General features: G+C 41.4%; 1 protein-coding gene across 1 annotated transcript in view; it reads left to right on the forward strand.

Moving 5' to 3' along the window:
- Positions 1-1,241: 1,241 nt before the first annotated feature.
- The window catches only part of LOC111870198, a 196,856-nt gene continuing 181,329 nt past the window's right edge, over positions 1,242-16,768 (forward strand). Inside the window, exon 1 of the mRNA XM_023862286.2 lies at positions 1,242-1,465. Within this exon, the coding sequence (XP_023718054.1) occupies positions 1,378-1,465 (88 nt within the window). The 5' untranslated portion in view covers positions 1,242-1,377. The remainder of the gene's footprint in view (positions 1,466-16,768) is intronic.

Raw genomic sequence — 16,768 nt, forward strand, 5'->3', positions numbered from 1 at the left:
AATACTGTATACTCCAGAATGGGGAACACTTTCCAATTTTGTTTACATTCTTCACACAAAATGATTAAAATGTATTCATAATGTTCTGGCTGTGTCTATTTTAATATCCAGAAGTACTGAATAGGGATAAATGAAACAAGTTATTAAAGGAATTTTCTAAATTTCTTACATGATGCTCAAATTTAACTATGTATTTCCTCAGAATCATTTAGGGAAAGTTGTCTCTGTGCTTAATTAATTAAGCACGTTGCCATGAAGATGTATGTGTGAGTGAAGGTATAGCTCCACAATTCTTGACCGTGACACTAGATGGAGGTGGGTGGTCATTTTCACACCACTGCTGCTTTACCCCAGGGGAACATACCCCTGTACCCATTGGAGAAGAGGCTGGGTGGGCTGGAGAGCTGGCCTGGATGCTATGGAGAAGAGGAAAGTATTGCCCCTGCTGGGACTCAAAATCTGCCCGTCCAGCCCTTAGCCTATATGTATACCGACTGAGCTATTTATCCTAAAGAAAAGTTATTCATAACAAAATATGGAGCCTAACTTTTAGATGGAACAATTTTTGATAGGATAGATATCTAATGTACAGGGAAAAGTAATGTCTTACTCTAGGCTGTGAATAATTTTCAGCAGTACATTTGTATTTGCAAGGTAAAGGAATCGTATCATTAGTCTTTCCATCTACCTGTTGCACAAAATGTATAGTTGCATGTTGGAATAGTAAATCCTTAGGATAATATAGATGAATTTTGTTGAGAAATAATGGGAGTTCATTTCATTCAATAAATCCGATATAACATTCAGTCCAGATTTAAATATTATGTCATGATCGTCATGATAGTCCACAAACTATATCAACCCCAATTCTTTTAGACACTGAAGGATTTAAATCAGTATTCTGGCATATGATTTAAGCCAGGGATAAAACATATTTAATTATATGAAATAAAAATAGATTCTGACCCCCCCCCCAAAAAAAAAACAATTTTCATTACGAAGAAAGGAATGTATATGGTAGCGGTTATTAAATATTAAATATTAAAAATTAAATAGTTATTAAATACCTGTCATCCAAATGTTTTACTTGAGTTTGGGTACCTTCAGTAGTTACCACTAACGCTTATAGATGTCCTCTAGGTCAGTGGCATACCTGCCATCTCTTGGCAGTCTAACGTATTGAACATAACGGCATTCTACTATTTTTTGTGCGAAATTTTGAGCATTCGCGGCAGTGAAAATGGGCGGTGTTGGTTTAGTTCACGTTTTGCCGCAGTGAACGGAGGACATGTGCGGTAGACTGGTTGAAGGTAAAGCACAAGGTGCGTTGCGTCAATGATGCAATTTCGTTATTATTAAGTGAGTGTGACAGAGGACATGTCGACCTACCAATATACGAAATGTGCATGCTTTTGGGAGTACCTGGTTCCCTTCACCAGATTTTGGGGAGTCTTCACATCAGTTAGTGAGTATAAAAATATCACCTTTTGCACTCTATCAATAGTGTTACGCCCGTAGTAAGGCTGAAGGTCAATTGTCAGCCAAAACCTTCTATAGTAGTACACGTTTTCGACAAGTAGGTATATCACGATAATAAATACCCATTGCTTTCATATGCCCAAATCATCCGCATCATCAGGTTTAGTAGCAAAAGCGTGTGTGATCGGATGATATAACGTATGCATTGTCTAGTGCTGCAGGATAATTAGTTTAGCTACACGAACTTGCAAATTCTGTGTAAGGATTTAATCATGCTATTACATCATTGTAAACACTGTATGCAGAACGTTCTGCTTTATGCACTCGCTTGTAGCGTGCGATGTTAATGCATGCAGGACCAACGTCAGTACATGTTGACAGCTGTATACGCTAAGGATCATTACGAAATGAAAAAAAAAGACTTCACTTTCGCGAAGAAAGAAATCGTTCGGCTTATGCAAATTTCATTAACATAAATGAATTATAATTTAGATTTGCAACGTTCTCGTAAAATACCGAGTGAACTTCTACTGATAATGAGTTAAGTATTACTATAATAGGCCACACTCTAAAGGTATTGGAAGGGAAAGTAATACACATGCTGTTCACACCACGGCGTCCCGGGTTCGATCCAAGGTCAGGTCATGTGGGATTTGTGATGGACAAAGTGGCACTGGGGCAGGTTTCCTCCGAGTACTTCGGTTTCTCCTGCCAATTCTTATTCCAACAACTGTTCCACATTCAACATCGTTCACCATCATACATCATCCGGGGCTGGTAGAATAGGCCAAACAGTGACAGACGTACCAAGTGGACTCAATCTTAACCCACTCCAAGAAAAACACACACACACGCACATAAACACACAAACTATCTTGGTTGCCTTTGCAACAACTTTTGTTTTACCGAGCTAGCAATGCGTCATAAGATACGGAATTCACATGTCGGCCAGGAATCCGGGTATTAGATTTATGAAATGGTTTTATAACTTCCACAAGTTCAGTGTCAGGGATAAAAGTACGAGGAAAAGTTTCCCTTTGCCCAATTCGACTTCTCAGATGGATTATATAACTACATAACATTTTTCTCAGGAACGTGGGCAGTGGGGCAAGTCCATTTCTCTCAACATGTTGCCCACGTACATGTAATATACATTTATTTTATTTTATTTTTTTTTGTTTATTATTTATTAACAATCAGAATTACGTACATTCTATAGGTTAATGGTTTCGCTAAGGACTATTACATGTCATGCGAGGAAAATGTCCATCGACATTACCTCTTCAGAATTTAATTTGTTTTATATCAGGTCATTTGGCCATTTCCTTTTTAGTCTTCTATTGTTGATTGGCTATCTGAGTGGTTGCAATAGTTCGTTCTCGTGGGTTTCAATTTTGCTCATGTGTTGGCGGCTTCTGTCCAGGATGATTTCTTTCACGAATTTTATGTTCAAGTCTTAATGTAGGGTTTCGTTTGACACATACCAAGGTGCATCGACTAACATCCTTAGGATTTTCGATTGTGATCTTTGGATAATATTGATGTTGGACTTACTGGCACATCCCCAGAGTTCAATGCCGTAAGTCCAAATTGGTATAATTACTGTTTTGTATATAAGGATTTTGTTATCGAGGGATAGTTACATGTAATACGATTACAGAACACTTCCGACGTCTCCGAACCCTTAGCGCTCCTAGCGCTCATCCCACACATCTCTCTGAAAACTGTATAAAGTACACTGTCATAGACAGCGCAGCAGCCTATGATCTAGAGATCTAGAGATCTAGAGATAGTTGTTTCGATGACACATAAAGCATGGTTAAGGCCGCGCCAGAACTCAGGCGGTTAGTCGCTGGTTTCCCATCGCGGCGGCCAGGGTTCGAGCCCGGCTCTGGTCATGTGAGATTTGTGTTGGGCAAAGGTGAGCTGGGACAGGTTTTCTTCGAGTACTTCTGTTTCCCCTGTCAATCTTCATTCCACTAATTGCTCGACAATCGCCGTCATCTATCATTCGGGGCGGTTACAATAGGCCAGTAGTGGCCGCAGTACCAAGTGAACTGTCTCACCCCACTAAGAACAATAAAAAAGCATAAAATATGGGTAAGGCAGTGGTTGTAACTCGTTCTCAGTAGTCGAATTAAAGGAAGCCCTGGCTGCTTCGTGTCATGCACATGGGCGTCTGCAGGGGGAATGTAACTCAGGCATCTGCACTCGTTCTGGATTTCTGAAAAATGAAATTGAAAAAAATACGAAAATATGCCAAATACTAATACAAAATATTAAAATAATCTAAAAAAATATTCTTCTCACCTGAATACTGAAGGGCGATCCATAAGCATATTCTTAAACAGATTAAAAACGTGGACAAGCTTTGAAGTAAAATTTCTGACTCCTTCTCCTTGCAGAAAAGAAAAATGCAGCGACGCCAATGGTCGCACTGAATGCCCAAGTGTGTTTGACACCACAATCAGAAAGGTCAATTAATTACAGAAGGTCGAAATGTAAACACATTTTTAGAACACTGTGGTGTTTGCACTATGTAAATTGGATTAAATTATATTGACTTGGGCCCTTTTCACGAACCAGAATCCTTGAGAAGCTAATAGATGCACATTATGGAACTCGTAGGTTCGAATGTTTACAGAAAAGCTCACCGTCTATTGTTATCTTGAACCATTTCAGTCCATTGGACATCCCCAATCTCTTATAAGGTTATCCTCTCATACGAGTAAATGTTCACGTCTTGCAAGAGGTCGCACCTGCTCTCGAGTTTTCCGTGTAAAATGCATGCGTTTCTCACTCCCTCCTTCCAGTGGTGTAGGCATATTCTACCAATCTCATCCTCATTTATTTAAACACAGTACGAATAATAATTGAACAATTATGAAGCTCCTCGTTGTATAATTTTCTTCATACTGCTGTTGTCTCCTGTCTCTTTGGTGCAAGTATTGCCTTCAGCAGTTTGTATTTTTAATTACTTAGGTTGTTTCAGATAATTCATTCAAGTCTAGAGCAATTTATGAAATACCTTGCATGCTATTTTCTTTTAGTCTGAGAGTTTGTTTGCACCACATCAAATCTAACTCTTGAGCGTTACTTCTTGTCGGCCGTCCGCGAATATTCAAAGGTATCCTGCATTCTACTTCCGCTGAGGACTCACCATGTCGTGTTGAGCAGGGTCCCATTTGACGTGGCCTGTCAGAGCTAGTAATTTCTAAATACGACTCATATTACTTGACATGTTAAAGGGAAGGTAGAATACTTTACAGTATATCAAGTAACCAAATACGTTTGATTTGTTTCATTTTGGTCCGTCACACTAACAATTATAAATACAAACCACTCAGTCCAATGTGACATATAAGTTTTTACTACGTTAAAACTTATCTCCCTTACATGTTTCGGTCCTTACGGGCCATCTTCAGAGGGAACATCATTAGAAACTGGAAACTACCATCACAATAGATGGGAGATGTAAGGGAGATAAGTTCTAATGTAGTAAAAACTTATATGTCACATTGGACGGAGTGGTTTGTATTTATAACTAAATACATTTGAAATTACTCAAATTGTTTATTATTTACCATTGAGAGTAGCAATAAGAAGGAAGGAACGTTCCATTAGAAGAGTTGGCCCATTTTCAAAGAAAATTTTCAAAACGTACTTATTATATTTCCCATGTTTGTCTGTCAGTTTGCCCGCATGTAGCATTTCGAGATCAGCAGAACAGTTTTGCGTGAAAGTTTATATGGGGGATTTCATTAACATTCGTCATCACATTCAAGTTCGGTTAAAATCGAAGAGAAATAACCGATATTTTGCGTGGAATATCTGTCCTGCCTCATGGTTGTATTCGTACCTAATGAAGTGGTCAGACTGGTAATCGCTTAGATGGGCAGAGGAAGGTTACAGAATACCAGTAACCACAGCTGTTTGACAGAGGGATTCCAACTGAAGAACTCAAAATTCTGCAACTTTCGTAGCCGATGCTACAACGATATTCAGTCGGCATAGTTTGTTGCTCCCCGAGTAACTTTGAATCTTGCAGCTCTAGAGAAATGCTTTACAGTTGTCGAGTGCTTTGAAATTTCTCTTGGGATGTTTTATGTATGGACGTAAGAATAAGTGGACACACCGACCGAATTAATTAAGTCCTGAAAAAGAGGACCAGTTCCGTATCTTCCTTACGGTACTGCCGCAGCTAACTGCAAATGCTAAAGTTGCTTAATGAAGCACAATGCACTGGAAACTTATCGGCAGAGTGCAGGCAGGGTCGCGAAGAAAAAGCACATATTTGCTAGTGTAGAAATTGAACATCCGTCGCCTAACCCTTTGCCAATTACTGCAGAGACTCTATTACCGTTGCCCTTATTAACGAGGACTAAATAAGGGAACTAGCCGATCACAGTGACCGCGTGGTCTAAGGCAGAGGTCTCCAAACTTTTCGAACCGCGGGCCACATTAGGTAATTCAGCACTTTTAACGGGCCGGATAAAATGAGAAATTAATAACTCTAGGTATGTGAGTTTTATTGAAAGCACAGAATTCCATAAACTAAATACAAAGTACGTGAGAATAAATTATCGTATATTAATGACAACAGACAGTAGCAGCAAATGCTCATATTTTCATCACAAATTATAATAAAACAATGTGAATGATGGATCTCTTTTTGCATTCTTAAAATCTGATTAGATTGAGGTTCAAATTTTGAAACGCTAATCACAAGTAGTGACTGTAAATGTTCATTGGATAAATTTGCCCTGTATTTCGACTTGATGTACTTCATCTGGGAAAAAGTTCGTTCACACAGATATGTCGTCCCAAACATGGAGATAAATTTACAAGCAAATTTCTTTAAATTTGGAAATTGCTCATAGTTCAGAAATATATAAAATTCAATCAAATTTCCTTCTTTGTATTTGTCTTTAATATGATAATTTTCCTGAAGTCCAATAATTTCCATTTGAATTTGACTTGAGACATCTGCAGCATCACAGTCAAACGGATTTTGAAACAATCTAATTTCTTGAGCACTGGAATCCAAATCAGCAAATTGCTTCCGAAATTGTTCTTTCAAACCTGAAATGACTAAATTCTCAAACGAGGAGGGAAATTCTGCTTCACCCTTTTTATGCAACTCTGCAAAGTTACAATTTTTCGCTTGCCTTTCCAGAAGTATCAACTTTGCTCTGAATGCCTTGATAAGTGCACATAAATCACAGACTAAGCTATTTTCACCCTGCAACTTCAAATTGAAATTGTTCATATGGTTCACCAGATCAGCAAAAGATGCTAATTTCCAAAGCCACTCGGTATCTGATAAAAGTGGTTCTTGATGGTTTTTCTCGGTAAGAAATCTATCAATTTCATTCCTTAACTGAAAGAAGCGCGAAAGAACCTTTCCACAGCTAAGCCATCGAACTGCAGTATAATATGTCAGGTCACTAAGCTCGGAATCACATTTACCAGTACTCATTGGAAAATTAGTTCAGTTGGCGCATTTATGCACAATTCTTTCGCTGGCCGGATAAAATCACATCGCGGGCCGTAGTTTCGAGACCCTTGGTCTAAGGCATAAACTGTCTTCGCTCAATCGAACGCTGTGATCGTGGGTACGAATCAAACTCAAGGCATAGATGTCTGTGTGTGCGTTTATTCTGTGTAGGTAGCGGCCTTGCGACAGGCTGATCCCCTATCCAAAGAGCCCTACCATTTGTGTATAGGATTAAGAAACTGGAAAAGCGGCCAAGGTCTAACAAAGGAACTGTAGAGCCACATGCACACGCACACATCTATATAAACAAACTCCGTGACCTGTAGTCCACAAGCAAACTATACCGACCGAGCGACCGCCACTTGTCGGCGAAGTTATTGCCAACTTTTGCGGATAGAGGGTGTCACGTGGTCAACTCAATGGATCCCCACGGCCGTTAATCTCGGTTTTCTAGACCGGAGCCGCTATTTCCTTATAGCTACTCAATTATCCTCGCGAGGCTGAGTGGACCCCTTTCCAGACCCACTACTTCTCAGAGAATCTGGTAGCGCCGGGAATCGTGCCCGGGACCTCTGGATCTGCAGGCAGGAACTCTGATCACTAGACCACAGAGGCAGCCTATATTTATAGGATAGACAAGAAAATACCCCATAAAATGACAGTTTATCCAGACCTCATATGCTTGAGTAACAGGTATTATTGTCTCTCGCGTTTCTTTTGTCACTGTTAAGGCTGACGAGCTCTCGGTAGTGAACCTTTAATAGACCCCATACACAGCGGCCAAATAAAATCACATCTACCGAACAGGTTAACTCAGCGGAAGGGCGTATGTCACGAATTCTTGATGGGGGAGGTTCAAATCTGAGTTCTGAACCTACGACACTTACTGACTTCGTGATCTCTCTCAGTTCTTCCGTACAGTGTTTTATAAACCACGATAATTTTTCAGTCTCCGTAAGTTGGCAAAAATGTGGGGCAAAGACGCATGAGCTACCGCAGTTCTGCTGTGTGAGCTAGAGATTCAAATTACTGCTCAGAGACCAGACTGCTGCTTTTGACAATTTGTGGCATAGTGCCTGCTGGTCAGACTTTGGGGCTTACATGTGTGGAGTTCGGGAGCCTAGATGTTTGTTTATTTGGTTAATTTATGATTCTGCATCAGCTATTCAGGTTCTGAAGGGTTTGAATTTCCTCTATAGACACTGAAGTCAAATTCGAGGCGGGGACACATTTTGCGCATGCGCATTTTTACTGTTTTCTCTGTTATGATGTATACCACTGCCACTTCCCTTTACACCACAGCAAGATATATAATCATCCTTTCAGTTCTCATTTGACAAAGGTATTAAGTGTTGTTAAATAAAGAAACCTTTCCCAGAGAGCATGTGTGATAACTTCGTAAAAAGGAACAGATAACATGACGCAGCCAGTTTCATTTGAAGTTTGTTAAAGAAGAACGGGAAACCTGTGGTCATTTACGGTGCGTTCCTGGCAGCGACACTTGAACCGGTGACGTGTGTAAGGAAGGCGTTTAGTTTCTTGCTTCTGATGACTGCTCCGGTTCTCCCCGTGTCTACCTTTGCTGTAAAGACAACCACTTACCGCTTCGTCTGTTTGGTTTACCAATTATAAAACTGATGTAAAAGCAAAGAAAAAGTGCTTTGCGTTTCCAAGACAATGGAACGTAACCTTCATCACAATGTTGTTATATCCTACAGTAGAAAGCATCCGGCTATGACTTAACGAGTGATGCTTGCAGCATCTGGGTTTATACCTCGTACTAATAATTCTTTTAACGAATTTTTACAAAGGATATTAGGTGGGGGTGGGGGGGGTGGTCACCTCACCTTAACTTTGTTCCAGTGGAATAATATGCAATTGTGGCCAGCTCACTGTAGCGTTGTGCCATTGGTGCCACCTCACCGTAACGTTATGCTAATGGGGGCCACCTCACTGTAACGTTGTGCTAATGGTAGCCACCTCACCGTAACATTGTGCTATTGGGTTTCACCTCACCGTAACATTGTACTAATGGGGGCCACCTCACTGTAAGGTTGTGCTAATGGTAGCCACCTCACCGTAACATTGTGCTATTGGGTTTCACCTCACCGTAACATTGTACTAATGGGGGCCACCTCACTGTAAGGTTGTGCTAATGGTAGCCACCTCACCGTAACATTGTGCTATTGGGTTTCACCTCACCGTAACATTGTACTAATGGGGGCCACCTCACTGTAACGTTGTGCTAATGGGGGCCACCTCACAGTAACGTTGTGCTAACGGTAGCCACCTCACCCTAGTTAGTTATTGGAGAGGGTGGGTTTCCCCATGCACTTAGACCTGTATTGGTCAATTGTGCTTCCCTCTATGATTTCTACCAGTCTCTATAGCCTACCGGTACTGGTGCTTACCATCAGTCCCGCCCAGCCAGCGAGACCGGCTCTACTAGCTGAGAGGTATTTATAATGCTTCCCCCATCTACCAGAGGTATTAGAGACTGCTGTTGGGCGGGAAACGTCCGTAATTTGGCTCAGTGACCTCCTTTGGAGATATGAGGTTCTTTTACGTGCCGTAAAGCTACGACACGGGACCCACGGCTTAAAGTCCCTCCCGGAGGACTTGTTCCCTGAAATTTTCCGCCCTTAAAAATTCGACGACCTCCGCCGGGTATTTGAACCCGCGTACTACGAGTCATGAGGTGGGAACGTTACCTCTAGACTACGGAGGCCGCTTCATCTCACCCTAACGTTGTGCTATTGGGGTCTACCTCATCGTAACGTTGTGCTAATGGGGCCACCTCACTCTAAGGTTGTTCTAATGGGGGCCACCTCACTGTAAGGTTGTGCTAATGGGGGCAACCTCACTGTAAGGTTGTGCTAATGGGGGACACCTCATCGTAACATTGTGCTATTGTGGGTCACCTCACCTGAGGCCATGCTATTGTGGGCCACCTCACTGTAACGTTGTGCTATTGGGGGCTACCTCACTCTAACTTTGTGCTAATGGGGCCCACATCACTGTAACCTTGTGCTAATGGAGGCACCTCAGTCTAACTTTGTGCTAATGGGGGCTACCTCACCGTAACGTTGTGCTGATGGGGGCCACCTCACTGTAAAGTTGTGCTATTGGGGGTCCACTTCACCGTAACGTTGTGCTATTGGAGGCCACCTCACTGTAAGGCTGTGCTTTTGGGGTCTACCTCGCTGTAACTTTGTGCTAATGGTGACCACCTCACTGTAAGGCTGTGCTATTGGGGGCCACCTCACTGTAACGTTGTGCTATGTGGGGGGGGGGCACTTCACCGTAACGCTGTGCTATTGGGGGCCACGTTACCTAACGTTGTGTTATTGTGGGTCATTTCGCCCTAACGTTGTGCTATTTGGGGCCACCTCACCTAATGTTTTGCTATTGTGGGCTACCTCGCCGTAATGCTGTGCTATTGTGGGCCACCTCACCGTAACACTGTGCTAATGGGGGCCACCTCACCTAATGTTTTGCTATTGTGAGCCACATCGCCGTAACGCTGTGCTATTTTGGGCCGCCTCGCTGTAACGTTGTGCTATTGGGGGCCACCTCGCCGTAGCGCTGTTCTATTGAGGTCCACCTTGCCGTAACTTTGTGCTATTGTGGACCACCTCGCCGTAACGTTGTGCTACTGGGGGCCACCTCATCTTATCGCTGTGCTATTGAGGGTTATCTCGCCGTAACGCTGTGCTCTTAGGGGCCACCTCACCGTAACATTTTGTCACTCCTTGGCATCGCCAGTAGGCTACTGATGCGGTTGCACCCTTTAGCACAGTGTGCCGAATGTTACGCAGTTGTGCACTGCAGATAGTATGCAGTTCTTTGCATCAGATATGTGCAGTTGATTAATCAACGCTTCATTATATCTTGAAGTAGTTGATATCTGTGTGGGTGCAGCTTATCGACAGATCCATTTTCTTTAATTTAATCATACACGTAACATACTAATATTCCACCTGAAGCTCCCTCCATTGCAAAAGTTTTGCAGATATTATTCAGTTAGCTGCTAAGAAGTGAGCTAATACATACACAAACAGCTGTTCCATTTGTGTAATGAAAATAAAGAGCATTATGCAGGCCTACTGAAATTTTTAAAATGGTTGGAGTAACAATATTAATTTGTTGGATATCAGCTTCTCACAGCTGTGAGTATGAAGAATACGATCTTCTGGATTTCAACACAGCACAGTTCGGAAGAAGCCCACCGACGTTTCGGAGAAACGTATCGTGTTCTTTTCCTTGAAGAAGGAGACAAACATGAAAGAAATAAGTAGCAGTCGGCAAGCAGGGCAAGTAGGCTTGATTGCCGAAATCTTGCTTAGCTTACCCTTCAACCCTGATGATAAAGGTTGCATTATTTCTATGGAACTACCCTCTGTAGCAACTCAGAAGATAGTAGTCTTCTCAGCAGTAATATCCGTTATTGTACCTTATTGTTAAATATGACATTATTTACTATAAATAAAGAAAATGAATTTATTCTGTGTTAAAGACTGACTGTAATTATGTTGCCTACTTTAACGATTTAAATAAAAAGTAGTAAACCGAGAAATAGGAAATCCTCGGTAAGGATACATAATTTTATGTCAAATAACATCCCCGAACACCCTTGACGAAAATAAGGAATTATGTAGAATTCTGTAGTTGAAGAAACATTGTTAGGTTGCCTCAGGAGCACACTTTACTGAACATGGATGTTCTAAAATAAACCGAGCAAGAGACAGCTAATATTTGCACTGTGTTAAAACGACAAGTTTTTATTTTACCATATACCTTGAATGAGACTGAAAATGTGTGTTAGTGCTTACTACCAGCGTGGTTCACTTTTTCGTCTTCTACGTTCACGTTACGTCTGTTTACTCCTTTGTGTAGCTATGCCGACATGGTGATGATGAAACTGCTCATATCCGCACTTCCTTCTATTGGCAGCAGAATGTCGACAGATAATGATAAGTAGATAAGGAAGAATGAAGACTCCATTTGCGATATTGAAATTCCCTGTCCAATTGTGACTGCGATCCGTCTGTTCCAGCTTTAAAAAAGTTTCTTCTTGCATCAGCATTTAATTAAATACGCTTTGCCGAGTACGATCGGTTACATGGCGTCACATGACAGGATTTCTGTGAATGATAAATTGCAAAACACGTGAAACCAAGCGGTCGTGGCCTATATTAAATCAATATCCCAGTAGTAGACGGAAAAGACTGTGGGAGTCAAAAGGGATTTATATCAGGACGGTCGGTCTCCGAGATGAGATTCGAATGCAGGGCTTCTCTAATAGTTGAGTAGCATTACTCACCCTTATAGCCTGACGTTCAGAGAACAGCTTTAACCATCACAGTCGTGTCAGAGTCTATTATAAGGTTCTGCATATGTAGTAATTACAGGATCCTAACTGAAATTCGGCACATGGTAATTTAAATGCATCTGCATTTGTGTCCCGTTGAAAGTAGTTTTTGTCTAGTGATGAATTTAAAATAGGATATAGTAAAACAAGAAGTATTTTGAGTTTGATGAATCATTGCAGAGAGGCATGCTGAATTTGAAATGATTGGTCAAGGTAGAGTTCAAGTTTTCATAACGCTTAATTAAGCACAGTGCAGTGAAGATAATGAGAAAGTGAACCCATGATACGTATGTAATGGCCGTCTTGTAGTGCACTCAATTTCATATGTCGCTTCTTACTACATGTTTCGGCAACATAGTGCCATCTTCAGGTTCGTTATTTACGCTAAGCTATTACATTGTTTGCCATCTTCTGTCTTTCATAAAATTATTTAGAAAGTACATTATTCGTCAACTATAATAAAATTTGTATATACTAAAACTTGTTAAGATTATTCATCTATATGTCTGAATTCAAACTCGCGTATAGTATGGTTCGTCCACTATGGGAGTCGTTTCTGTGTGTACTGTGTCTGTGATGTGTCCTTCCTTTTTGGCTGCGAGCGTTGTGGACATATAGCGCCACGCATTCCTACCCTAGACACTAGGTGGAGGCAAGTGGTCATTTTCACTTTCTGCTTACATTATCTCTAGGGAAAGTGTCCCCGGTATCCACTGGGCAAGAAGCTGGGTCCTTCTCAGATTTGATCTAGAAGCTGTGTCCCTACCTTAAACCGAAACATCATTCCTCGGTCATGAAGCTCACAGCCAAGACAAATAAATATTGCGTTTTCTGCCATGTTCTTATTTTAAATACAGCATTCTTGCTGACTTGTCAGGAACTGAATGCAGGACTCTATATGTACAAATCATTATTGTCGATCTGCAAGAAATGAACAGGTTTCCTACGTTTTAACTTGTTTAACTTGTCTCGACTTAATAAGGTCAGGCCCGTTATGTCTGCTTGTCAGAAACGTTTAAAAAATCTGTGTGTGTTTTCTGCAAGTCTGCGTGTATGAAATACCTCTGATTTCATTGAAGAAACTTTTTTAAAAATAAATTCGGATATCTTAAAGACTCTTAACAAAAAAATGTATAATAATAATAATTTGAGTTTATATATACACGTGTTCAAATACGAGTAGGTCAACAATTTTTATGAAGAGCTGAGTATACATTTAAGATATACGATAAGAAAGTTGTAGCTACTATTGAGACGAATATCGTGTCATATATTTTTCTTCATATCATTTTCTTAGGCAATCACCATCAAATACATAGAGAAATTCATAATGCATTTGAAACTCTTTGTCTATTTAAGGACAATAGAGCCGAAGAATATCAGAGAGTAGTTTTAGTTGTGCCTACAGGATTTTCATCACATTACTAATGTAGGGGCATTGGATGCACATTATCAACGGGGCTTCGGCGACCGAATCATTCCTGTGTAAATATTATACTTTTTTTCCTTGGCACTACAGCCCCAGTGAGCCTAGTCCTACCTCCATGAACTCCGTTCACTTCGGTTTTTCTAGATCTTACACATACAGTATGACTCCTTGGGCGAGTGATCAGCTCGTCGCAAGGCCTCTACCTGTAGACAAACACAGAAAAACGCACACAAACATCCATGCCCTTAGTGGGATTCGAACCCACGATCCCGGCTTCCGAGCGAGCGAAGACAGTGCATGCCTTAGACCGCTAGGCTACCGTGACCGGCAAACATTATACTTAGTGTGGAGAATATGGCACTGCAAAATTGGTAGTTAAATTAGAGTGTAGTAATCTACGTTCTGGTTTGATTTAAACTGTTAGCAGTGCAGTTTAGTCGATCTCAAACCAATTTACTAACCCACCTGAGTTTCATATGCAGCACTTGTAGCAGACCTGACTATTTAAAGAAGAGGAACAAAACATTTATAAAAGAGACAGTTGTTTTCATTCCTTAAGATTTTAGTAGACATTTGAGTGTCTCGCTCTTGGTACGTCGCATATTTATGCAGATTTGAAGTAACCGTGAAGAAAAGTTAGCCCCTTTCCTCAGCGGCTCGCCCAATAAGGTTGACTGCTGAGATGATTTTTGTCTCCATTTGTTTCTACTGAGACAGAAACTCTTTCCGTTGCTAAGCAGCGTGGATTCTCGATCTCTCAGCGCCATACCTAATATTAGCTTGGAGCGACGTGAGTACAATGACGGCAAATACACGAGACATTCAACCCCAGAACCGTTCGAAAAATAAATGTTGTACCACAAACCCTACATCAGGAAACTTGATTAAGAGAGGAAAATTACTGACGGTCGTTGCAAACCAGAATATGATGATGCTGGAACTACAAGGCCAAACGCTACTAGCCATTTCTTACGTCAGAGCACACATAATTTGCAAGGTCTTATGTTCATTATAAACGACGTAATAAATTTCAAGCCAATCATATTTAAAATTTTATTTATTTTTTCTACAACCTGATGTAAGCTTCGGCCTCCTCTGCTGTAGGGGTTTAATAAAACGTAATTGATCTCAAAGGATGGAGAATCAGTTTTTTTCTCTAACACTAACACTAACACTAACACAAGCCGGTCACGGTAGCCGAGCGGTCTAAGGCATGCACTGTCTTCGCTCGCTCTGAAGCCGAGATCGTGGGTTCGAATCCCACTCAGGGCATGGATGTTTGTGTGCGTTTTTCTGTGTTTGTCTACAGGTAGAGGCCTTGCGACGAGCTGATCACCCGCTGAAGGAGTCCTACCGTATGTGTAAGATCTAGAAAAACCGAAGTGAACGGAGTTCATGGAGGTAGGCCTAGGCCCACTGGGGCTGTAGTTCCAAGAAAAAAAACACTAACACAAACAAATCATTCTTAACGAAATTCTAAACAGGATTTGAGTGCCGACGCTGTACATACAAATTGATATCTATTTGGAAGAGTAGAAGAAATGCATCCAATAATCAGAGTTTTGAAATAACCTTATCTGTGTGCGGACGCTAGCTTTCCACCCTCACTTCTCGTGGAGCAAATCCACGCGCTTCAGTCGGCGGACTCCACACGCTTTGCTTTGCTCTTGTGTCATGTTCATTTTTTCTTTAAGTCACTCACACGTGGCGCTTTGTGTTCTCGAGAGTTCCAATTGTGTGCTAGGTTCAGAATCTTCTTTTCGACACTCAGACAGTAAGAAATGGCGCGGTGAATTGTAGTCCAGTTTTACTGTTAATCATTGGTAGCACGAATTTCTTCTGAACAATACTTAAGAATTCAGGTCCTGCCTTACAGGAAATGGAAGTTAGTTCCATTCAGACGAAATTAACTCTGCGAGTAGAATGTGAATGTCCACCACAATATTCCGCAATGGACGCTATCCGGAACCACTTGAATGAATGAATGTATGAAGGGTAGGCCTTCTCGGCCCTTGCACCTCGACCTACAGTGGTCTATTCTACTTCCCCTTTTGATTATCCCCACAGCAATCCAGCGCTTCCAATGAAGCGCAGGATTTTGTACGTGGGGGCGTCGAAATAGTCACTTGGTTCCATAAAGCGTTGACCCAAGTGACGTAGTCTTAAATAAGCTAAGGCCTCACATTCATACAAGGATATGTGTGGCTGTTTCATTTTCTTCTTAACACCTCTCACAAGTGGGACTATCACTTAGTCCCAGGTTGAACAGGTGTCCTTTGAGGTGACAGTGTCCTGTAAGTAGTCCTACCATCCATCGTAGCTGGTTCCTGTTTAACTTCAACAGTTCCTTCGCTCTTTTAGTAGAAGGCCCTCGTATGAGTCCCTTTGCTTGCCTGAGTCCAGTACGTCTTGTATTTCATGTTAGTCCAGTCCCTGATTGCCTGTCTGGCAACTCGTATAGAGATGCCACAGGCTAGTTCAGGTCCTATGAACGGATGTTCAGCTCCAATCTTAGCTAATTGGTCTGCTGTTTCGTTTCTAGCAATACCCTCATGCCCCGGCACCCATATAAGTTGTACCCTGTTATGTTTCGCCAGTTCTATGAGGGTTTGGTGGCAATCTCAGACCAATTTTGAATTGATCTGGTGTTTGTCAAGCGCTTTATGTGCACCTTGGCTCTCAGATAGAATGTAGATGTTCCTATTTCTATAGTTCCTATCTAAATTCTCCATAATACATGCCATAATGGCATATAATTTTGCCTGGAATACTATCGTGTACTGCCCAAGGCTGGAACTAAGTTTCCGCCTCATGCCATAGCAGTACACACCAGCTCCAGTGCCCTTATTTGTCTTGGAACCATCTATATACCAGATCAGTCCACCTTTTCTATCAGGCCGAAACCCGTATTCCCATTCACTCCTGTCAGGAAATCTGACTGTGAAGAGTTTTTCATGTACATGTCTCAGTATCATTTTGTAAGACCCAATTT

The sequence above is a fragment of the Cryptotermes secundus genome, unplaced genomic scaffold (genome assembly GCF_002891405.2).
Source record: "Cryptotermes secundus unplaced genomic scaffold, Csec_1.0 scaffold779, whole genome shotgun sequence".
Lineage (NCBI taxonomy): Eukaryota > Metazoa > Arthropoda > Insecta > Blattodea > Kalotermitidae > Cryptotermes > Cryptotermes secundus.